The 26,920-nt window shown below is 34.1% G+C and overlaps 1 protein-coding gene across 1 annotated transcript in view; it reads left to right on the forward strand.

Moving 5' to 3' along the window:
* LOC109678577 (olfactory receptor 7G2-like) overlaps positions 1 to 25,938 on the forward strand; it is a 29,139-nt gene extending 3,201 nt beyond the window's left edge. The window contains exon 3 of the mRNA XM_074053300.1: positions 24,991 to 25,938. Coding sequence (XP_073909401.1) covers positions 24,991 to 25,938 — 948 coding nt within the window. The remainder of the gene's footprint in view (positions 1 to 24,990) is intronic.
* Positions 25,939 to 26,920: the final 982 nt, after the last annotated feature.

Below are 26,920 nucleotides of genomic sequence, written 5' to 3' on the forward strand. Positions count from 1 at the left end.
GGTGTTTATGAAATTCTAATCAGGGTTCATGGTCCTAACTATGTTTTGGGATTCAGGATTGATCACACCAATTTGAAACTTGCATACAAACTGTGTAAAAATTTAAGGTTCGATAAGTCTCAGTGATAGTTAAGAAAAGACACCCATGAGTGGTTGTAGTTTTATAATATGCTAGTTAATATTTATAACATTATTTATACACACATATAATGCATATTTTCATTCCTAACAATCAAATCTGTCTTCCTGTTTTTGGTAATTGTATAAACATTTCTTTGCTTATAGTATCAAAGGAATTGGAATTTGTTCAAGTGGTGTGTGTGTGTGTTGCATGTTCAATGTCCATGAAGATCAGCAGAAAAAAAGAAGAGAACTGAATAGTCTCAGGGGCCAAGAAATCAATCACCCTGCTCTCCCTTCTATAGAGGTGATCTTTAGGATACATACTCCTGGGATTAAAGTGAGCTAGTCTAATGAGGAGCTTTGGATACTGTGTTCCAAGGATATAGAGGCTAGAAACTAGCATGTGACCTCATAAAACAACCCCACTACAGTCATGAAGCAACACTTGTGCCTCCCACCAATGATGTTCCTTCTTGACCACTGGGCTGTTGAGTTATTCAGTCTGTCTTCTCTTCCTGATGACAGATCTTAGATCATCAATACCAGGTGACATGCTGAACCTCATTTTTCTTGAAGGCAAACAGGTAACACAATATCCCTTACCTAATGCTGCAAAAATCAGGGCAGAGGAGTTCTAGAATTTGATTCTGAGAGGCAGTTCAGAGAAACAAAATAATGACAAGACAGATGAGTGTTTTCTTCCAGTACTGACCCGGCACTCACTTTTGTCATCTTAGACTGTGTGCAAACAAACTTTCTTTTCCCTTAACAGTAGAAACCTGCCAGTTCTCAAACATGATTACTATTATACACTATATTGAAATATAATTGAATTCTTGTGGAGATGATGTTAGGGATTTTGAAAGAGTACTGGTTGCTAAGAAATAAATAACCAAGGAATGGAGACTGGGCTGGTTAGTATAACAACAAAAAGTAATTTTGTCAGAAATCTAGAGTCTAAAAGTCCAAACATGCAGGTATCTACAGGGTTGGTTTTCTAAAACATTCCTAAGTGGTGCTGCTGGCTGGTGATAATATTTAGTTATGTTTTCACCCCATTTTCCTATCAGATCCTTCATCAATATGGATACTAAAAACCAAACAGTGATTTCAGAATTTCTCCCCCTGTGATTGAGTGATGATCTAGAGCTTAAGCACCTCATCTTCAGCCTCTTCATGTCCATGTACCTGGTCAACATCCTGGGAAATTTGCTTAACATCTTGGACATCTGTTCTCTGACTCCCATCTGTACTTTCTCTTCCATTATTCCTTTAATGAAATCTGTTTAAGCACTGTCACCATCCTGAAGATTCTGGGGAGCTTACAAGTAAAAGATCTGAGCACCACGTACACAGACTGCCTCAGTCAGGTGTTCTTTGTCTCGGTTTTTGGTGGTTTAGAAAATTGTCTCCTTGCAGTGATGGTCTATGACTGCTATATGGCCATTTGTCATCCTCTCAGGTACACAATTATCATGAACCCTTGTTTCTGTGTCCTTTTGGTGGTTCTGTTCTCTATGTTCATTAGCATTTTGGATGCCTTGTTCCTCACTTTTGTGATGTTGAGGCTGTCTTTCTGCACATAACTGAAGATCCCCCATTTCTCTGGTGAACTTGCTAAGATCACAAGCTCTCCTGTTCTGATCCTCTCATCAATAACATCTTGACATTTGTTAAAGCTTGTATAGTTGGTGGTGGTGCACTGTTTGTAATAATTTCATCTTTTATTCAAATTGTGTCCTCTGTTTTGAGAATGTCATCATCAGTAGGAAAGTACAAAGTTTTTTCCTCCTGTGGCTCTCACATGTCTGTTGTGTCCTTGTTCTATGAGACAGGTTTAGGGGCATACATTAGCTCTGCAATTACTGACTCAGCCAGAAAATCGCAGTGGCTTTAATGCTGTATTCTGTGGTTCTTCAAATGCTAAAACCTTTATCCACAGTCCGAGAAATAAGGATGTGAAGGAAGCCTTTAGGAAACTTCCCAGTATGACACCTTCTCTTCTGTAATGTATCATTTGCTTTGGACTTGGTTCCTCGAGTAAGTTCAAGTGAAGGAGTGAGAATGCCTAACTCTGTCATTACTAAATTCTTCTTGAATGAATATATAACATAATTTCCAGGTTTCTTTTAACTTTTTCATGTTTCACTCTGATACTAGACATATTATTTCAATTCTGTAAACTGACTTTATATACCCTTGATCTTCAGAGGCAGAGCTTGAAAGAGGGTACAAATTTTAACTAGTTTTCTTAAGTACACTCTCAGGAGAAGGTAAATTGGAGCAGGTTGCCAGTCAGGGGCAGCATTTTTTAAAAAGCTGTCGTGATATCAAGAGAAGAGTTATTGCTGGATCGTATGATTAGGGTTATGAGAATTCCATTCTGGAACAAGTCCTATTGTGAACTAACAGAATGAGCATTTGTAACCTGTACACTATGAGTTACACCTGTTTCTGGTAAACTATACGCAATTGAGGGAGTTATAGCATACAATGCAGGAAGATTCATCATCTATAAAATTGACAAAACAAGTTGATATTAGTTATTTGAGATGATATGGTATTCTGAACAGACATGAACATGACTTCAATACAGTAAGAAAAAGAAACTGCTACCTGAGTATGAACATTCTTTTTACAGAGAGTTGCTTTTCATAAAAGGAAATTAGAAGTAAGGAACATGTCAGAACAGAGTTAAGCTTCATTGTGTCCTCCATGAGGTGGCCTGATGCCAGGACTGATTCCCTTCCAAGTTACCAAGCAACTGGAGAAAATGCAGGTGTCTACTTTGACACCACGATGTATCAGAAGCAGAAACCTGAGTGTCCTCCCTGAGTGAATTCATATTTAACTTTTCAATAGATTCAGCAGAATATATTTTTTGCTGAGTTTTTATTGAGATGGTCTCAAAATGTTCCCCAGGCTGGCCTGGAATGTGCTATGTAGCTCATGATAGTCTCAAATTGATCGTACTCTTGCCTCTGCCTCCCAAGTGCCAGGATTGCACGTGTGCAACATCATGACCAATTCAGCCTATATTTCTGTAGTGGGCAAAAAAGTGTTCCTTAACATATGACCAGGTTTGGTCCCAAATGGGATTATCTTATGTAATCTATGGGCTAATTTTCCTTACTTGTGGAAAGGGGAACTGGACAGGAAGAACCTTTCTTAGATTATCTTAATGACCCCTAAATGTTTTCACATTTCCTTATAAGACATCAAAAAAGGGAGAAGATACCAAGGAAAAGGAGAATTTATTATCATAGAGATAGATTTAGGACTGATGTAGCCAGCATTTGATTGTTAGTACTCAATCTTTTTTCCTACAAAACTGGCATTTTTATAGAAAATAAGCACAATTTTAATATTCTTTGAGAAATCCCTATATAATTTATTACACAAATGTCCATCTGTTTGTATTAAATTCAAAGTTGATGAATGAATTGTACATCTTATTACTCTAATATTACAATATCAGTCATGTGCTTAGCATTTATTCATTTATTAACAATGCCCACAAATTGTTATATTGTGCATGGGACTCTTATGAATAAGAGAAATTTCTGTTGCCGCAACAATTTTGGTGTTTGTATTACTGCTTATTGTTAATAAATCTCTACCAATAAATTGCTGTCTGTCTTTTGAAGTTAATATTTAGGGTATAACAATTGATATTTTCAAAGAGTTTTTCTAAGGGGTTGAACCAATTTATCTTCCTGTTACATATTGCTGGTGTTTGAAAACATTTCCCTTTACTCTATCTAATGTGTATGAAACAGTATTCCAGTAACCTACATATCTCCAATTATAAGTCTGATAATCATTTTACATATTATGTGCCATTTATTATTATGTCTTGTGAAATATGCATTTAGGATACCTCCATTGAGATCAATATCTGTTTTATTAAATTTATTCAAAACAGTATTTTGTATGTTTGTTGCTGGAGATTGAATCCAGTGCTTCCTGCATGTTAGGCAAGCACTTTGACACTGAGCTATAACTCCCACCCCTTGAAAGAGTTTTTATGTAATTGGAATAGTGGTTCTTGGATTTTTTAATGAATTGCTAATTTAGTCTTTAGAAATGAATCTCTTTTTGAATTTTCTTTATAATATTTACTGATTGCCCACAATTGTTTAACTTTAAGAGGATTACTTTGTCAATATTTTCTCTTGGCCTGTGTTCAATGGGTTTTGATATTGAATTGTCTACATAAGTCAATGAAATATTTAAACTCTTCCTTTTGTATTAGAGACTGAAAATATATTAAATTTATTTTTACATTTACTATGAGACAGAAATCCAATTTCTTGGCACCATGTACTAAAGAGTTCATCCATTCACTGTAATTCCAATGCAATAATACTCAGTTCAATTATAAATTGATATTTTTATGGAGACTCTTTTCTGAACAAAAAGATTGTTGTCTTTGTCCCTATTCTAATTTCAAGTATCTTTGTGACTGCAGCACATAATTCAGCTAAAACAAAGTTTGCTGTAGTAACAAACAGAACCAAAAACAGTTTTAGTTATAAAAATAGTACTTATACCAAAGTGTTTTCTGAATATTTGCAATATTATTGATAACCAATCCCATATTTTAAAGTTATGACCTATAATGGAATTAACACACACACATGTGCACACACACATATATGCATATATACATGTATATATGTGTGTGTATATATGTATATATATATATGAAATATGATAGTACTTTGAATAAAAATTGGTAGTAAAATTCTGAAAACAGAGCAAAATATTTAAAAGTTAAGTTCATTTCAATTACCCCGTGGTTGCATTATTTATTATGCAATGATCATTTTATTGTTTGAATTTAACATATATGTGTGTATGCATCTGTCTGAATTTATTTGATGTTCTCAGCTCAAATAGTGTCCATCTCAGTGACATTGTTTGTAATTAAGGCTATTTCTATAAAGATACCTAGGAGAAGAAAACTAGAGAGCAGTGTAGAAGGAGGAGTGTCCATGAGTGAATGACCCTTGTGATGGATATAAACACAAAGAGATGTGGAGAAAAATATTATAGGAGAGGGGAGGGCAAAGGGAGTATGTGATGGGGAATGAATATTTCCTTGTTACATGTTTACATAACAAACATGTAACAAGGAACATGTGAGTTCCTTGTTAAGCTATTTTATTGGTTAAATGCTTAACATTCCTCCAATTTACCATCTTTTGAGGTGACCAGGTATATGTTGCTCAATGTCATTTTTTCTGTTTGAGTCATACCTCTTCCCCCTCTTTCTGCATCTGCCTAGGCAGCCTAAACACTACTGTAGGAAAATTAAGTCTCTCTTATCATGAGTCACCTGAAAACACAAGAATGAAATGCTGTTTTTTTTTTCAGTTTTATCAAAATCCCATCCAACACATGCTTATCCCATTTTGGGTGGGGGAAGAATATGTCCTACATGTCATCCCAAGAGAGTAATCTTCAAGTAATTGGATGGATTTAATATCCTATCAATTTAGTATCCATTACAAGTGGAGGTTTCAGAAGCATATTCTCAAGTCTTGAGATAGGCTTAATGTTTGAATCTGTCTGTTGCTACATGGAGACGAAGCAATGTGGGTTGCCATACACGTGTGCTTGGAAACAATGCTAGGAAACTCTCTGTATATAGCTATCTTTACCAGAAACTAGCAAAAACTATGACTTTCTTATCTCTTATGTTTTCTCTTCAACAAAATCAGAGAACAAGAGGGCAGAGCAAGCTCTGCCCAGAAGTGGAGCTGGGGATGGGGAGGTGGACCAAACTATGTATATACATGTGAGTAAATGTAAAAAATGACAAAATAAAAAAATTATCTTAAAAAGATTTCAAGAAATTGTAAATCTTGAAAATGAAGAAACCCTGGTACCATTTTTATACTAGTAATTTTCCAAAGCATATGATAGGATCACACTGATCTATCAGGCTGCCTAATCCTGCACACTGTCAGACTACATCATGTGTTGGTTGATATATGGCCAGCTGTAATTAAGCCCAGGCAGCTCAGTTCAAATCCCTACACAACCATGGATGGCATAGCCAAATGCCTTGTGCCATTCCATCAATGAATCCATAACTTATTTTCTTTGTGCAGTTTGCCTTTGAATTATTTGCTAATGGAAATGACTTCTCTTTCCATGATAGAGTCATATGAGCCTCAAGTAGAAATTGCTACATTTTATAACCTTTGCGCATATGAACCCAGATGGATGACTGACATCCACTTAGTATATCTAATTTACTGGTTAATATGAAAATCGTTTTGAGGGAAGGAGAAGTTTAGAGCTTTTTTGCAAAAAGAAATTATTAAAATTATAAAAGTAAATGAGGAGTTATGACTGATCATTTATAAATGCTAATTCTGTGCTATTGAGGTGCACCAACAGAGATTGGCTAAGTGAGTCAACTCTAATTAGCCATTTTGAGTTCTGATTCAATCTGTGTCAGTTACTTACTATTCATTTTACATTCAGGATATAACTTCTCTTTACCTTAGAAGTCTTTTGGGTACATGAAAGTGATAGTAAGAACTAATCCATCAGCAATTTTAGCAGAACATTCCATTGCATCAGAAGCAAACTAGAATTTCAGAACCATTAATTTAGAGGACAAGTTTCTAACTTTATTCTCATTTTATGTTTGTAAAAGTCATACAATACTCATGATTGAAAATCCAGGCCTCATATTTGTGTTAGTTTTAATTCTTGGCACAGTTTATATTCAATGAAAATTTGTTCCAGAACAAGTTGTAGAGGAAAGAAGAGTTAAAGAAACTTGCAGGGAGAGCAAACAGAGGGAAACAGATGAATATTCACCTGGGTTTACAGTAACTATGAGAAAGATTTTGCATGGACTACACATTTACTCAGAATTCAACATGTATCAAAACTATGTACTTTTGCTTATCAAACATCATCATTTGTATGATTAAATTATCCCAGAGTTTATGAGAAATTAATATAGATTGGGTAGAAATAACTTATATTTTCAGCATGGTCCAAAGTAATGCTATTGGTCTGGTTCATGCATTTTATTTCAATTCATATTTCCATCAGAATCATAAATATGGAAGCAAAAAATGAAAAAAGTGTTTTACAATTCATCCTACTGAAACCATCAGATTGTCCTAAGTTGCAACTGCTCTTCTTCAGCCTGTCCTTCTCAAACATGTGCCCACCGTACTGGGTAACCTGCTTACCATCAAGACTGAGATGAAATGCCCAACCCAGCAGCAAGATAAGACAACACTTTGTGCAAACTTTATACCAGTCTCAGGAATTTCATGAAACAGTGACCCCTCCTTCATGGCAGGCTGGTGTTAGAGAGATAGATACTTTTTTCACTCTCCATATATCACAGTGCTAAACCAGGCACCACCTTGACAGAAGATGTATTATTTGAGACAGCACTCCTCTGGGGTCTTGAAAACAAGGAGCAATCATGGCACAGATAGACTTGGGACAACCTGCCACCTGGTCTGGATGAAAAATGGATACCACAAGGATTTTGTGTCAGAGAAAATCTGAAGTGAACCTGCTGAGAAGTTAAAGCAGTGGAAAGGTTGGGGAGTGATGGCTGTGGGGGTGATGACAAGAAGTGAGCCCCATAACCTGAGAGTCAGTGCAGAAATATCACTCTGAGTTCATAGAAAGCATAAATACTGGCCTCTGAATCCTGGAAGTGTTGGGATCATTACCAGGCAGGACTGAAAGGTCTAAGTCCAGGTCCCATAGATCATGTGATCTTTCCAGCACTGTCTCTTCCATAGGATGGTTAACTATTGGGTAGTTCCTAAAAACTAAGACAGGCAAGAAAAGTGCCTGAGTTATTCAGTTTGTCCACTCCAGTTCAGAAGTCAGTGTTCTGTTTGTCCCTTCCCTGTATACCCTTAGACTTGGAAAATTCCCTGGGGGCAGAAATGGGGTATGTAGAGGAAGTGAAAACCTACCCAGACTAGAAACTGTAAAATTCTTTGCAGCCAGCACAGCTCATGTTACACAAGAAGGAAAGCTTCTAAAGTGAAAGCAACTATAAAGTGGACAACTGACCAGCACTGACTTGTTCCATGCTCAGTTAAAACCCCTCTAATCTGTATACTAAAAGAGACTCCACTAGTTTCTTTCTTTCTTAGTGATGTTGGGGACTGAGAACATTCTGTGACAGAAAATCTTTGCCAGCAAATCATTGTATAAATGATTAATATCCAGAATATACAAAGAATTAAATCATCAAACAACAAAAGAACAAATAACACAATTAATAAGTGGGAAAATAAACACAAAGTTCTCAGAAGAAGTAAAAATTATATAACTATATGACATAGTATTCATCCCTAAAGAAGAGAAAAATTATGTTTTTAGCAGAAAAGTAGACGGAATTTTGCTCAAAATAACCCAAGATCAAAGAGTTAAATATTACATGCTTTTGCTCATAATCAGAATCTAGGTATAAAATTACCATAACAGCAATAATAATATTCATGATTATAAAAAGGAAATGAGAATGTACTTGGGGTAAAGAGATTCAATGTAGAACACACACACTCACAGGTGACGATAGTGTAATGAAGCCAAACAAATAGAGTTTGAATAAAAAGAGTGGACAAAACATGGAAGGTTAAGGGAATATTTTAAAGGGGATGGATTTCTTAAGTGTACAATGTATTCATTTATGTAATTTTCATAATGAAACCTCCATGTAGTTTTAGTGAATGTAAAAAATGATCAATTTTAGGCTGTGCTTTGTGACTCATGCCTGTAATCCTAGCTACTTATGGGTGTAGATTTTCAAGATCATGATTTGAACCCTGCCTGGGTAAAACTTTAGAAATCTAATCTCAATAAATAAGGTGAACAAGGTAGCATACACCTATAAACTGGGCTGTATAAGTGGCATAATTAGGAGGATGGAGATGTGAGACCAGCCAGGGCAAAAAACCAAACAAAATACAAAATATAAAGCAAGAATAACAACCGCTCCAAAATGTGAGATCCTACCTTGAAAAATATCTAAAGCAAAAATGGCTGACAGTGTGACTCAAGAAATAGAGAGCTTCTCTAGAATGTGGGAGGCTCTGAGTTCCAACTGTCAAAAATACTATTCAATTGAATAATAGCATAGATTCCCTTGTCTCCACTTATTTATTGTGATTGAAATACCACTATATCTAGTGAGTATGAATAAATCAGCATGCTACTTACTTGCCGGTAATGTTGTAATTCCTCATAACTTCACTAAAATCAACTCATGATCTCCAAAAGTGAAGGAAAATGTGTTGTGCTACTGTTATGACATTCAAAAATGTGGCTTTGAAGTTATAAATCAATAAACTCATATGGCTGTATCAGTAGCAGTGAAATTTGATTATAGAACATAGATTAGAATGAACTGAATTATATGTAAAGAATGAACATTAAGGCTGAGGCTAACTTTAGTCCTTTTTAAGAATAAACTCTTTGGGGTACTTAAATTTTTATTATGTTTTAACGTGTATTAATAAATATAGCTTGCATAACCACACATGAAAACTATACTTCTATACCTAAAACCAGAATAAGGATTCAGATGTATCACTGCACATACTTAAAAATGAGAGCATTGGAATCCAGTTAGAGAAGGATGGTATATGCATGTGTGCAGGGTATGTGAGATGTAGGTAAGCAGAAACAGGTGTTGAGAAATGGAGGACTAATTTGAATTTTCAGGGTGAGGGACTCAAGCATCTGAGTTCTGTCTTCCTAGAGTCTTAGTGTTTAAGGATTTACATTTCCCTGCCTGACTACCAATGACAATAATTGTGTTTTTCCAATGAGGAGCATTGAATATTAAGCCCACAAGGGGACAGGCCTGCAAATATTCTTTCATGTGGGACCACCTCACATGAAAGTCCTCCATAGTCAGGAAGCTAAATATAAATGTCTTCTCAGATTATATTCTTCACAGAGTTTGGTGCATCATGAAGGACCCATAGCCCCTTCTCAGTAAAGATCTTCTCTGTTGATCTAATACCCAAGTGAAATGATAAGCATCATTCCACAATGATTACAGCTAGGTAACAAAAAGTCACTTAGGCTTTGTCTTGGGCCTTAGGTAAGTGTCTACCACAGTTTAATTTCAGTGAAACTGTGAGGAAAACATGTTGAATGCCAATCCACCTTGAGGGACTTCAATATTCAAACAGAACAAATTTAATGAATTTTGGTGATATTCATGTGGATCATTTGGGTGGTTCTGCGTAAAGGTTTCCATGTTTACCATATCTTTCTTTTACTCCCCAATATGTCTTTGTGCAGAAGATGTTTGTTGTCCTTTCTATTTACTGGTTATGAGAAATTAGAGGAAGGATTTCAGACTCACACAATATCACTATGTTACATTCCTTTTGTTTTTCTTTATGAAGTGACAGAATATCTTAAATTGAAATTCCAGTAGCTATATTGTAACAATTATGTAAATCTATCTATCTATCTCTATCTAGCTATCTATTTACCTATCTATATCATATTGTCATATTTTCTTTTAAATCTCTCTTCTTTGACAGAAGCTCATGTGATGTTATCCCTGTGCATTTCTGTATGGTTCCAGTATGATTTTATATTCTGTACTTGTTTCTAAATATAAAGAACATATGTGAAAGTTAAAAGGCAAATGACTTTCCCTTAATAAGAAGGAAACATGAGAAATAAATTGTACTATAACCATATACTAGACAACTCTATTGTATTTAAATTAATAAAGCTGAATGAAAGTGTCAGTATCAATACAATAATGTATTTAAGTAAGCAGGAAAAAACTGAAATAACATCCACGAAAGAGTGATCATAATGTAGTTTTTTAATTTTCAAAAACATTCAATTACCATCAAAAGAAAAATACCAAATGGAATGAAAACTAAAGAGTAATTATGAGCATTAGGTTAGTGTGTTGGTCACCCTGGGGAACAAAAACGATTGTGTAAATACCTGACTTCAAGTGTGCATGGACGTTTGTGTGTGTGTGTGTGTGTGTGTGTTTGTGTTTGTGTGTGTTTTACTGCTATTGCTGTTGTTTGGATCTTATTGTCATTATGTTATGGATCCAGAAATCATCGTTTTGTCACCAAGATTTTTCAATTAGGTTCATTTTTAAACATTTTTAAATTGTGCTGTGTGGGGGTACATTGAAGCATTTATAAAGATTGTTACAATGTATCAAATTTATGATACTAGATTCATTGATAGCAAGGAAACTAGAAACCAAATAGTTGTTTCAGAAATCCTTATCCTGGAACGGAGAGATGATTCAGAGCAGCCCATGCTCTTCTACTTGTTACTGTCCGTGCACCTGTACCTCATAACAGTCATAGAACATCTGTTCTATCCTTCTGGCTGACCCATGTGCCCCCATGTCCATGTACCCATGTACTGTTTTCTGTTCAATTTGTCTCTTAATGACAACTGCTGAAGCAGAGCATGATTTCAAAAGTGCTGGTGAACATTCAAGCACAGAAGTACCACATCATTTACATAGTCTACATCATCCAGATCTTGGTTGTTTTGGTAGTACTTGTATTAGGAAAATATAACTTCAGAGTTGTGGCCTATGATAACTATGTGCCCATTAGACACCCACTAATATAAATAATCATTATGAATCCCCACCTCTGTTCCCTGCTTTTTCTAGTTGCTGTGTCCATTAGCATTTTGCCACAGTCCAATGATAATGTGATTTCATCTACCCAGGAATCTCCTACTTCATCTCTGAAATTTATCAAGGCACCAAACTAGCCTTTTCTGAAATCAATGACAGTTTGGTGGGGTTTTTTGTCTTCTATTTTGTGTGGTAGTTCTCTGTTTGAGATCATTTTTTCTTTCATTAGAATTATCTGTTCTCTTTTGAAAATATTTCAGCTAACAGAATATATAAAGTGATTTTTACCTATTCATCTAGCTCTTACTTGTTATATTTTCTATAGGGCAGATTTTAGGGTGTCACATACCTCTGCTGTTAGTGACTCATTCAAGAATACTTCAGTGCTTTCAATTATGTATGTTTTGGTTGTCATGAAAATCCTTTTATGAACAGACTAAGGATCAAGGATATAAAGTCTTGAGGAAAGAATTTAGTTGTATATAATTTTAGGTTATAATTATGATACATAAATGTAATGAATCAGAGTTGTAATTTAGCAATCTATTAATTTTGATGTGTGTTTACGTGGAAACAATTTTTCTGTAAAGTAAGATTACTTTTTGTAGGAGATTTTATATGAGAGAGAGAAGTGAAGGAGAAAAGAAAGAGGTAGAGATGAAGAAGAAATTGTTAAGAAGGAAGAAGAGGAGGCAGAGAGGAGGAGGAGGAGGAAGAGAAGAAGAAGAAGAAGAATGCTTTCTCAAGTCTCAGAAGTTAGATATTAATATTCCAAGAGGAGAGGAGAATGTATTTATAATATATTATATGAAAGACCATGACCTAAAATTAATTGTTTAAATATCATATAGAATATACATTTTATCTGTTTTCTTAAAATTGGAGTAACATATGAAAACTATACATACCCACTATGAGATTCAGAAAAAAGCAAGGATATCTTTTAAGAATCCTCTATTTTTACCTTCTTCTCTCCTCCCTGTGTTAACAGCTAAGCTGAAATCTGTATTATTTTTAATGTTCTTCAATTTCACTGAATCCTATGAATTTTTCAGCAGTTGATTAGTTTTTTTTGCAACACCACTGGCATTTTGACAGGATTCAAATGAATGTTTATGTCACCTTTTCACATATCCAAAAATGTATTAGAAATACTTATCACATAAAATTTCCTCTACTGGAACATTTTTAATTCTTGAAGTAAGTGTACGAATTCTGTTTATGATTGTTTTTGACATCATTGTACTTTTGAAAGTCAAACTTGTTATGTGTGAATCACCAACATACTGACTTCTATGTTATGTAATTTTCCATTCTTTATGACGATAGTACAAAATATTTAAATTTTCTCATGACAATGAAATATTTGGTAACTAATTTCCTCTTCTTATGTGTAATGTGTTTGAGTATCTTCTACATATTTCCTGATGAAAATGAGAAACCATTTTATACTTGGAGTGGAGTTTGATATGTGGGAGCACCTTTTCTTGCTTGGATGTTCCAAAGAGTGTTCCTAAGTAATTAAAATAATTCTCATTCCTGTTAGAATGTTTTTGTGATCTATATAATTGTTCTGACACTGCATAGCATGCAAAAATATTTCCTTAATTTACATTTATGTTTTCATTATTTTGAGTGTTCTCTTACCTATAATTGACCATTTTCATCTCTCCTTTTGTTAACTATGTATTTTTGTTACATCTATTGAACTTTCTTTTTTCTTAATACTTCATAATAGTTCCTAATTTTTTGGAGATTAATTTGTCAGTTGCATGCATTAAAATTTCTTTATTGCAAAAGTAATTTATTTTGCACTTCATTTATTAAATTTTTTTACATCATTGTACTTTTTGGATGAAGTGCTTCAGTTTAATAAATTTGTATTATAGATATTTTGTTAAAATCTTTTATTTTAACATGTCTTATTTAAATAGCATACTTACTTAAATATAAAAGGCTTAAAGTGTTACTTTTATATTTGAGGCATAAACCCATCTGTAATTAGTTTTCTATTTGATGTTTGACAGGCAGTCAAGTATATTTTTGGCACTTCTACTTTTTATAAAGTAATATATGCATTCACTATAATCTCATTTCTGCAATAATTAGACTGTTTTTCATTTATCTTTTCTTGTGGCTTCCCATTTCTGACCAAAATGTCTGATGTATTTAACTTTGTAGAATTTCAGTGTGTTTTAATTATTGTGTCATATTAGTCTGCTAAAATAAATTTTGTTATCAAATAAAACAACCCCTAAATTTTTCCTTATTATATCCTCAAAGCTACATTGTGTTGCAGATTTACTGTTTTTACTGTGACAGTATTAATAATCTAGTGTTATATATCAATCCATGTTCCATAATATATAAAAACAAGTATGTTAAAGCTACTTATATGGAACTGGGAAATGTTGATACGTTGTAATTGCTGATGGAAGTGCAACTGTCTTTTCTTCTTTAAATTGACCCTAGTTCTACAAACTGCTTTGCACATTCCAAAATATTTTCTATACACATAAGCAATTATTGTGACTGAAAATCATCATACTTATTACTTACCAATAGGAATACCATCTGATATTTTCTCATGATTTAATTTTATTATCCAAAACATCCAGTACAATGATAACAAGAGCATACATTATATTCAATATTTATCCATCTAAAGAAACTATATTTGTAAGCACTAATAGTGTGCTTTTATTTATGATACTTTTGTTAGGACAACATTGTTCTTAAATATAAAAAAAAGTAATTTAGATTCCAATAGAAAGAAATACACACTGAGATGTAAAAGTTCTTGAAATGGAGGTGAGTCAAAAATTTAGTGAAAAGCAAATGGCATCCACTTGGCTGCTTCAGGTAATGGAATTCACCAACACAAAATTCTCTATTATTCAAGCATTTTTCTTAGGATTTAGTTGTCGTGTAATCATACGAGAGCAAAAGAGTTTGATTAATGAGGAGCTGTGGATATTGAAGCCCTATGGGCCATAGAGGCTGCAATAGTCTACCTTTGAATCACCACTGCACATCTTCACCCAGTGAGTAGGCAGCACATCTGAACCTAGATTCAGGGACCATCATTCCTGCATAAGGAAGCAGGAGCGTCATTGACTTTCTGTGTTAACTAGGAACAGAGCTTCCATTTCACTCTTTCACATACAGTGAAGAACTGAATGCCATCTGTCAGTGTTTCTGCCAAGTTATTTGAATTCTCCTAGTTCATGTTTTGCCATTAGTGACAGGTATTTGCCTATGAGTTCATTTCAGGCATCTTTGAGGAATATGAGTAATACTAAGTTACTTATGAGGTGTTTTCCTAATTTTCCATCATCTACATATTTGCTTGTGTTTCTGCAAAAACATCGGAACAACTTTAATTTTCCTTATTCCTTACCTTGACCCTAAATCCAGTGGATGTTTACCACCCTCAATAGCAACATACACTTGCAAAATTTTAAAGGATTATAGAATTCTGTAAACTTTTCTTCAACTTATTTGACAACACAAAGGTATAAGGTTGTAAAGTCAACTTCTTACTTTTTAATCTCCTGACTCCTGATACTCCTATGTAGAGCAGATCTTTCACTGAAATTGATTCCTGATGACGAATTCCTCTACCCACCTGAGTGGGTAGAGAACACAAAGTTATCAAGACTGCACACTAGTCTATCTGAAACTCAAAATCATTCTATGAAATATTTCAAAATTTAAAAGGCCTAATAGCACAAATAACAGGCCAAATAAACATGTTTCATTTTATAATTCTCCAATGCTGGTATTTTCCCATTAATATTCTTATCTTAAAATAACAAAATACCATGTGTCAATATATCATAGTCTTTATGCTCCATTATATTTTAGCATCTCTTGCAGAGGCAAACACAACCTTTGTCTTCCATATGTTATTGAAATTTATTTACATATTAGCAATTTTATGTGTGCATACTTGTGTATATGTTTATCTCATAATAAAATGTTCCTCAGTCATGTAATGGATAAATAGTGATATAGCTACATATTGGAATTAGATGACATAATTAAAGTTAATGAACCATGAAAAATATGCTAAGGCTACAAAAATATTGAACTTTCTTTTAATGAAAAACTGTCTTTCTTGTTATTTTGCACATCATTTCTTTCTTCCTCTTTTGCTATCTTTCTCCTTTCATGAATAATTTCTTTTAGTGACTTTTTTATTTAGTTTCTTAATTTTAAAAAGTTTTAGTGGTAATGAATTTTGAACTTAGGCCCTTGCACACTTATTAGGAAGCACTCTACTACTTGAGTCATGCCCCCAGTCCTTTTTGCTTTAGTTATTTTTCAAATAGGGTCTCATGTTTTTGCACAGTCTAGCCTGGACTGCGGTCTTTCTATTTATACTCCCTGTGTTGCTGGGATCCTGGCATATGCCATCATGCTTTGTTCTTTATTTGTAGATATGGGTTCTTGTGAACTTCTTCCCACAGGTTTTTAATCACAATCCTCTGCATCTCCCCACTCCTGGATAGCTAGGATTACAGGTATGAGTCACTACACTTGGCAGACTCTGTATTTTTAATCCTTAATCTACTTACTGTAAGTTTTTATTTTATTATTAATACCAAGCTTATAAAATCATTTTTGTTATAAAGTCTTTTCAACCAATTGTATGAAGTCTAAATTTCAGATTTTCTGGCATTAAGTAGTGGTTCTTGCACTAAAGAGATTGACATTAAGTTATGGTTGCATACCATCCATGATCATATTAGTGCATTTTTAAGAAGAGGGATAAATATTAGTGTTTTTATCTCTATTAAGGGATGCACAGCAAAAGTTATCAACATACATGCAAACACCAAATTGGGCCATCAGGTATATGGTCAATATACTCTGTATTATTTATTACAATGAAACATAAATGTCTATGCTTTGTTAAAGCAGCCTCAGCTTTTTAAGAAATACATTCATCCTTGAGTAGTGAAAATAACTCACAAGAAGATAAATATGAAGGACAATTTGATATTTTGCTGGAACTCAATGATCAATTGGAAGAATTATTAATCTGGCAGCTATTCATTTATTTTAGTCATTCCTTCACTTTTTGGAATTATCCAAAATCACTTTAGATATAACCTATTCTAGATGCTAATGATAGAACAGCATATAGTTTTATAGAAATTCTTGTACACAGAAAGCATTCATCCATGAAAGATGTTTAGACAAAAACAAAGAAAGGTGTGTGGTAGACACAGAGACATGCCATGAGGGTCCATTGTCAGTTAGGATGGGATCTTTATTCCAGCTCAGGAAGTGCTGCTAGTAGAAAGTCCATCCTTGCCACCCCTTAGCAGAATATACACTGTCCTTAGCCAACAGGTCATGCTTCATTCCAAAATTTACAACCAATAAATAATCAATTAAAACTTTAAAATCTGTTCCTTTAGCCAAAATTTAGGACATTTCTCATGGCACATTTGGCATGTCTGTTTTCTAATCCTGTTTCAATCCCATTTTTTCTATAGACACTCATCCTATGTGCACACTTTAATAAACCAGTGTGACAATTTCCACGTTTGAGTCTTCTTTCCAGGTTTAATCACTCAATACCAAAAGAAAAGTATAGATGGATAGGAATTGATTAATGCTATGGAAAATTCACATTAGGAAATAGGGAAAATGTTAAAATATTGCAATTGTACATATCAAAGAAAGGGGAAGATTCAGTGAGAAGATGAAATTTAAATATGGACTTCATGAAGCTTCAACTGATAATGATGTAGTTTTAAAAAGAATAAACCAACCTTGCCTTCCTGGATCAAAACAAACTATGAAAGAATCCTTTGCATTTTTTATTACTTTCTCATCTTTATTTAAATCATTTTTGTATGTTTTTAGGAGTCTAGGTATTTTAGTTTACTCTGTACTTGTGCTAATCATGTCTGTTTTAGGTAGCTATGTTTTTATAGCCTTATAAAATGATTTAGATGATAATCCTTACATAGATTTCTGGAAACATTTATTTAATCTTTTATGAGTGGTTGATAAAATAATATGAAACACTTCTATTCCACTTCTTCATAGTGTAGTTATGTTCTCAATGACTTAAAACATTTCACAATTTAAAGATGATTTGCTTTCATTTTTAGACATATATGTACATTACATATGCACTTAACCAAGAATAATTCTTTCCCTTATGCACTGATCTAATTCACTGCTTTCTATTTTATAACATAGCTCTAGGGACTATTATCTCTTTACTCCATGATCAATTTTCCATTAGCTCAGATCATTTTCAATACTTTCAAATGTGTACTTATTTCTCCTTCAAAACCCTATATGGACCTTTCCTCATGCATTAGTCACAAACTTATTTCTCTTGTCCCCTTATGGCAAAACTGTACAAAGAACTGTATACTCTCCCTCCCCAATTTTCTTCTATGTGTTTTACTGGGGTTAATTCAAAGACCACTATGCCTGAATTCTCAACCAGTAGGTTCACAGGTGCCTTCACTAATCACCATCAGGTCTCTAGTCATGAATTCATTTAACTCTTTTCTTACACAATGAATTGGAGAATATTATAAATTCCCCCGCTATTTTTACATTGAGATTGGTTAAGTTCTTCCTTGAAAGTTTTTTGAAAACTTTATGTGTTTTATGTCTACAGATTGGGCCTAGGCAGTGCCCAATTCTTGAGTTCACTCATGATTTTCAATTAATGTAGCTGTACCAATGATCTTGGCTACTAAAGTATTATGAAAATATTGAGTCCTCAATATATGGCAAGAAATATCTTCTTTGTTATGGAAATAAATCAATGGATTCATATGGTTTTTCCTATTCAACATGTTACATCTGAGTTCTTTGATGAGATCTCGAAACTTTATATTATTTTTAAATCTACTTTTTCTTTCTGTTGTATGTGGAAAAGCTAACTTTTTAAAAACTGCTTTGATTTCTGTGAACATTTTGTCTATTATTCATTTATTTTTGTGGTATTGGGGTTTGATGTTAGGGCCTTGCACTTACTAGCAAGCCAAATTCTCTCACTTGACGCATGCTCTCAGCACTTTTATTTCAGTTATTTTTTGAATGGGGTCTTGTGTATGTTTTCAGGGCTAGACTGTGAGCTTCACATTTACACTCATGTTTAGCTGGGATGACAGTTGTATATCAGACTCAGGTTTGCTGAGATAGGGTTTTTGTTCATTGGGCTGAGCTCCAAACATATCCTTCTGATCTCTACCTCACAAATAGTTATGATTATAGGCATGAGTCACTATGCCTGGTTGGTTAAAGTTTTTTCAAGGCAGGTTCTCTCCATTTTTCTCTAGGCCACTTCAAACTCACTATGTTAGTAAAGCAGGCCTCAAGTTCATGATTCTCCTACATCAGTCTTCTATGTACTCAGATTAATGTGTGCACCATAATGTTAATGCTATAAAGATGATGAAGAAAGGAATTTGATATGTTTATTTTTATTTATTTTTAGTGGTACTGGAATTTGTACTCAGGGCCACACATTTATCTGGCAGGTGATGTACCACTTAAGCCATGCACACATCCATTTTTTGCTTTAGTTATTTTTGTCATAGAGCCTTGTATTTTTGATCAGGGCTGGCCTCAGACTATGGTCTTCCTACCTATGTATCCCACCTACTTGGTATTTGATGTGTGTGTCACCATGCCTAGCTTGTTTTTGAAATGGGATCCTGCTATTTTTTTTTGCCCTGGTTAGACTCAAACCCTGATCCTTGTGATGTAGTCATTCTGAGTAGCCGGGATAACAGAAGTGAGCCATGATTCTCAACCTATAAGTTGATTTAAAAATTTTATATATTGAATGTCATTGAGAAAATTTATAGAGAAAAAAATAACATATTTAAAAATAAGTGGTATGCATGAACACGTTGAAAACTTAATTATAAAATATTTTTAAATTAATACTAAAATGGAGCACCATCTTTGCCAACAGAATGAGAATTGAGGTCTAATCAAATCACTTGAAATAGAAAGATATCAACACTAATGTCTTTTTTGTATTGTAAATGAACTAACACCTCAATTAAAAAATGTAGAAACAATTTCAGCCCACAGTATCCTAATGCAAAGAAAAATGTAAATTGACATTTTTAAAAGAATTATAAAAGACATTCATGAGTTTTAATTAGAATATATTAATTGTTTTAAAATTTCAGTCTGAGGTCACCAATGAAAATAGATTGCAATCATTTAATAAAACATAGAGAATTAAAACTGATGTTCAAGAAATGTTATTGTACACATTAAGGTATTTGTAATTGTATAATTATAGCATGTGTATATTTATAAATACAAAGTATATTTTCAAACCTAAAATTAAACTAGGCTTCCTCACATTACCAAATAGATGGAAATAGATAAACTGTAAGGTTAATATTTATTAGAGAAGCCCAATATGCCATGTGTGCAGGGTAAGAAATGGAGTTGAACAGATACAATGAAAAAGAGTAGATGGTGTACACATGGCCCAGGGATCAGGAAATTATCCATCCTGAATTTCTCCTTTCAATACAGAAGGTCTTTATGAGATGAGGATAATAGTAACATAGAATAATGAGGTACTTTGGATATTGATACCCGAGGGATATAGAAACTTTAGTTGTCCACCAGTAAAAACCTCATGCAAAAACCCCAAGCCCCGAGGGATATAGAGATTTTAGTAGTCAACCAGTAAAAACCTCATGCAAAAACCCTGTTCAGTAAGGAAGCAGCAGGTGTGACTTCTCCCAGAGATAATCCTTCTTGATCCAGAGCCCATTGATTTGATGTTTGCGTCTTCCCTTCCTGAGAATGGAACTTCTGTCTTCCACATTCAGGTGAAATATTGAGCGTCTTTCTCAATGAAGCAAGGATGTATTTCAGACTTCCTTAGTTCATGATGTGAACTTGAGTGCAGGTGTTCTGATATAATTTCATTCTACAGAACTGTAAGGAAAGTACGTAGACATGGAGATGAGACACAGTCCCCATGCTCTTTCTGCCTGAATACCTTCTTAACACATTTTCACCAATATTCCACTCTCTACAACAGCAGGGACCATTTCCCTCCTAAATGGAAGTCGGATCCCTTTTAAAATGAGGAATATTATAAAATATTACAATCCTTATTGAATATTTTTGATGCTGCCAGGAGCATTTTGGGCCATTAGGCTAGGACTGTCATAACAAAGTACTGCAGATTGAGTGGATTGATAACAATATAATTTTCTGTTATCAATACTCTCTCAGTTCTGAAGGTTACAGTTTAGCAATCATGTTGCTGACATGGTTAGTTTCTTCTGAGGCTTTTGTCCTTTGCTTGCTGATGGCTGTTTTCTCTCTGTGCCTTCACAGCTCTTCTCAGCTCAGCATGTCTGTGTCCTAATATTCTCCTTTTATGAAGGAAGAATCCATGTTGGATTACGGATCACTCTAATGACCTCTTGTTATTGTAACTATTTTTTTCAATGATCTCTCTCCAAATGTAAAACCTTCTTCAAGAATTGGAGATTAAAATTGCAGCATGTGAACTTTACTGATTCAGAATTCAGCTCATAGCACTTGGTTCCTCATTTATTCTTCTTGCTGGTTCATGAACCATAATTGAACGGAGAGCCTTTATCCTATGCCTCTGTGTGACAGACTCTGTAAAACAGGGGCGAACACACAGAAGGTGATCAGGAAGTCTCCTAGTGTTCAAGGTTTTCTTTCTAAAACTATCAAATATATTAAACATTAAAAGAAGCAATAGTCTCCTTAACAAATTCAGCAACACATGCTTGCTCTATCTTCCTTCTGCAATTATCCAATGCTGATGTTATGTTCTATCTGTTTCAGGCTCTTTAAACTGAAGTAATAAGATTCAAATAGAGTTCATCACCTTGCTGTTCCACTCGCATCCTCCTCTTCTATTCAAAGGGCATGTCATCTTATTTTGCACTTAAAAATGATTTTGGAATAAATTATTTTTAAAATGTTTTATTCATATATGATAATTATACAGGAACTTCTTTGTGACATTTCCAAATATACATATATTATATCCTGGTTTGGTTCATCTGCTTTATTATTCTTCATCTTCTCCCACTCCCCTTCTTAAAATTAATTTGTGAGGTTTCAGTGTTTCATATTCGTATATGTACAGAAAGGTCCTCAGCTATATTCAACCTCCTTTACTCTCTTCAATTTTGTTCTCCATTCCTCTACTACCCTCTCCTTAACATGACCTGTTTTACGTTCCTGACTTTCTTTTTCTGTTCATTGCTCAGCAAGGTTTTGCCTTGGTATTTTACCTGCAAATATATTGAGTTTTGATCAGGCTAACCCCTCCTTTATACTTCCTTACTATTTTCCTTGTACTGTGCAATTATTTTCAATGCATTTCATTTGTCTTGTTCCTACACAGATGGTATATATTTAATATTATTCACTGTATCACTCTTTTCTCCTTTTCTTTCTCTGTTAGTTTCCTCTAGCCATCCAACTTGTGGAATCAATGCGTGCCATTTTGAATGTGGTTATTTTCCCTTTACATGGATTTATATTTTATATGTCATCATAAAGAGCATATTTGATCAATTAGGTAGTGTACAAATAAATTTTTATAGCAATATAGTGAACTACTTTGAAAGATAAGAGCTATGAAATTTGACTACATATAACAATATTAATTTTAAAAGTTGCCTAAGAACATGAATCTATTATAAAAGATTTTAAATGTAACTTATTTCAGTTGTTTTTATTTGATTTTCTATCAAATATGATAAGGCATGAATGAGAATAATATATCTTAAGTTAGTGTGGTGATTCCTCTGTGCGAGGAAAAAAATAAGCTTGTGTAACTACATGAGGTATTAAGCTTTATTATTCCTTCATTATTTCATGCAATACAAATACATAAAAATAGGATGATGAAGTTTCTGAAATTGTTCACTATTGATTGAGAATTAAAACAAACCTTTGTGACTCTCTGTGGTTTATATTATTCATGAATAATCAATGAAAATTTACATATATAAGTCCACTTAAATAGAAATATTTCTCATCATATTGAATTTATTTAAATATTTTATAATTTGAATATTCATATTTGTAACCATATGTATAAATCCTTCATTATTTAGTTCATTTTTATTGCTATATAATTTGTCTTATGTCCATGACAAATGAATATTGCTATCACTAATGATTGTTTCTTTCCTTACCTTTGTACATAGCCAAGATTCTCAGAGGTAGGTTCAACACATAATCTCTTCACTGAAATCATATTCATTGTTCCAGAAATGTTTTGTCTTCCTTTCCTCTTTCTTAAACTACTCTAAACTACCCATATTCTACTGCTCATGAAGACATGCAAATGAACACACAGGTGTATAGAATTGGCAGTATCAGTGTGTGTCTTCTCACTTGTCCATAACTATACTACCAATTATTGTACTATTTATTTCTTATCCTTGATACCTCACCATTAGGTATAATTTCACAAATATACATTATGTATATTTAGCAAATCAGTGTCATGGCTGGAGTAGTATACATTCTTAAATAATTACCAAATTGTAGCTAATGAAAACATCTGTTTGACAGTTCTATTCCATGAGTGCATACACCTACGATTTTCATCCAGTTGATTGCTATTTTCATTCATAATGCTCATTCAGGAATCTGTTAAGTTCAGAGTGTGTGAGTCTTAGATAATATCAAATAATAAATATTATTTGCTGCTTCTTTCTTCACCAGGAGAGGAAAATCATTTCTCTCAAAGGACACCCCAGTTAGGATGTCTGATTATCCAAGACAGTGTAATCTTGTAAGTCTGTATTTTCTGAATACAAAAAACATGTTTTATTTCCATCTGTCTTTTTAGTATATTTAATTCGTTGTATATAATAGTAGTACAGGGATGGGATGCATGTTGACATTAACATATGTACTTATGATATATCTTAATTAGAATCACCTCCTTCATCATTCTTTCACATCCCTCTGCCTTGCCTTCTTAGAACAGTTTCAGCAAGTTTCATTATTCTATTTTCATACATGAATAAAAAATTCATGCAACATTTTCACCCTTCTTTACCATCTCTGTTAACCCCTTCTACCACTGGTACCCATACCTGGAAAGGAAGTATTTTATCTTCCTGTCCTTCATATTTTAAGATTATACTGAATGTTACATCTGTTTTTAAAGGAACCTCTGCATTTCCTTCTTGCTCCCATTTAGCTATTTGTTTGGTGTTTGTTTATTTTATTTAATGAAATGCTACCTATCATTTTAAGGGAAGAGATTTCTTTAAGATGAAGTAGAAACACTTTTCAATGGTCACCCAAATTCTCATAGAATTAACTGATTCAGCAAATTGCTTGTATTCCAAGGGAGAATCTTACAAGTTGCAAGATTAAAGGTAGCATTTTATCATTTATGGTCATGTCCACCTAGAGGGACGCCCTCCATCTATTTAATGTGTACAAGAGGGAAACCTTGAAAACAAGGGGATACTAGTTACCTTTTTTCCAACAAGAGACTTTTACAGTTATAAAGCAAAATTATAAAATCTGTGCAAATATTTAGGAATGCTTGCTCTGTACTCTCCAGGGACATCAGCAGAGTCTAGCCAAGACAGTCAGCTAAGCAGTCAGACAATCAGAGGTCTGATGCAGTCCTTACAAACACTGTGTACTTTGTACCCATCACATGTCCTCATGGATTTATGGAGATGAAGTAAGAATCCACTCCTTGGTAATGTGACAAGCCTTTCAGAAACATTGCAGCATACTATAGGCAAGGATCTAGGATGTTGAAGTCAGGCATAATAATTTAAATCTTGCCTTTATTTTGTTTCAATTCACATGCTCATTTTGAAGGAAAAACATGTATATTTATTATAGCCTCAGCCTATGATACAATGTTTGAAAACTTGCTTGTTTTCAATAAGTGTCAGTAGAGAAAATATATGCACATTCTTCGAGTTTCACACTGTAAGTTGGAATTTTTTCTTACTTTCTAGACTTTACAAAACTTTAGAAATGTCAAATTGACCCACAGTGCACACTAAAACATAGACTTCTGTCCTCATTCTTAGATGCTGTCAATCATAGTTCCTGAGTGCTAGAAGAATCTTGTCATTTCTATTACTCTCCTGCTAATAGTGTTGCTTTTTCTTCAGAAAACATTAATTTTACTTTTACTCCACTTTTTCCATAAGAGTCAGCACCAATGTGGAAACAAAAACCATTCAGTTGTTTCAGAATTTGATCTTGTGGGATTGAGTGATGATCCCAAACTACAACCTCTCATCTTCAGCCTCTTCCTGTCCATTTACCTGGTGACTCTCCTGGGAAATCTTCTCATAATCCTGGCTGTAAGCATGAACTCTCACCTCCATAAGCCTATGTATTTCTTCCTTTCTAGTTTGTCCTTTACTGATATTTCTATAAGTACAACGACAATCCCAAAGGTGCTGTTGAACATTGAAACACAGGACCAGAGTATCACTTACTCAGAATGTGTCATGCAGATTTGCTTTGCCTTCACTTTTGGATGTTTAGAAAACTGTCTGCTTGCAGTAATGGCCTATGACCGCTATGTGGCCATTTGTCACCCTCTGAGGTACACAGTCATCATGAACCCCCATCTCTGTGTCCTGCTTGTTCTCTTCTCCCTGCTCATTAGCATTGTCTATGCCTTACTCCACAGTCTTATGGTGTTGAGGCTGTCCTTCTGCACAGAACTGGAAATTCCCCACTTCTTCTGTGAACTTGTTGAGGTCATCAAGCTCTCCTGTTCAGATCCCCTTGTCAATAATATCCTGATATATTTGGTATCTAGTATATTAGCTGGTGTTTCTGTCATTGGGATTATTTTCTCTTACACTCAAATTATCTCTTCTATTTTGAGGATCCCATCAACACAAGGAAGGTATAAAGCATTTTCTACCTGTGCCTCTCACCTCTCAGTGGTATGCTTATTCTATGGGACAGGTTTTGTAGTGAATATGAGTTCTTCAGTTTCTGACTCTTCCAGTAGCAATGTGGTGGTCTCAATGATGTACATTGTGATCCCACAGATGATGAACCCCTTTATCTATAGTTTGAGGAACCAGGAAATGAAGGGGGTCATGAGAAATGTCATTGTCAGGATACCTTTTCTGTGACTGTGACACTGGTATCTGCCTTAGGTTTCTAGAATGGGCTAAAATGACAAGCACATTGGTGTGACAAAATGCCTGATTCGTCTGTTACCAAATTGACTACACAGAATGTTTCAGCTCCCACTATAAAACCTATTTGGTTATGCCCAAAGATGTGATGTTTGAAAAATGATTGTAATCATTAATTTCCAATTCATTACTCTCACTCTTTAGAAGCAAATCCTGAGATTGGGGTTTGTACTTGGCAAATATTTATGGAGTAGTCTCAGCAGGAGGATATTGTACAAAACAACAGGGTATAAATAGTTTCTTTCAGTGGTTCGGGAGGTTTGAACTCCGGGTTTTGTGCTTGCAAGGCAAGTGGTCTACCAACTGAGCCATACCTCTAGTTCCACAAATAGGTCATTAAAAGTCTAGGTTATTACCTATTGAGTAGCTTCTGCATACATCTCATAAGGATACCTCTAGTGCATTTCATCTCATAAGGATACCTCTAGTGAGTCAATGGAACTTGCATTTCATATTCAATTAGGTAATTTCTGATAATTTCCCTGGAAGACATTCTGATGTAATGTTAGCACCTCTCTAGTCAGTTTTATAATTTATGCAATTCATACAATTAGATTGGGCCAGTGACTTCAGATGATTATTTGAAAATGTGAACATTTTCTGTGAAGATATATTCAGTTCTTATCAGAATATGCACAGAGTTATTGTTCTTCCTAATAATTCAGATATACGGAATTCATCTTGTCAAGAAGTCAGGCTTCATTAAGTCCTACCTAAAGTAATCTCTCCTTAGAATTTTTGTCATTAGAGTCACCAAAACCATTGTTTGGATCTGCCATGTCTCCAAATGCCTTTAACTTATATTAAAAGCTTGACTTCCAATGTCTGATTCTTGCAAAGTGTTGAGACCTTTATAAGGTGCGATCTATTAAGACAAAGATATGTCCTTATGACATGTCTTGTAAGAAATTGCTGG

The sequence above is a fragment of the Castor canadensis genome, chromosome 14 (genome assembly GCF_047511655.1).
Source record: "Castor canadensis chromosome 14, mCasCan1.hap1v2, whole genome shotgun sequence".
Classification (NCBI taxonomy): Eukaryota; Metazoa; Chordata; class Mammalia; order Rodentia; family Castoridae; genus Castor; species Castor canadensis.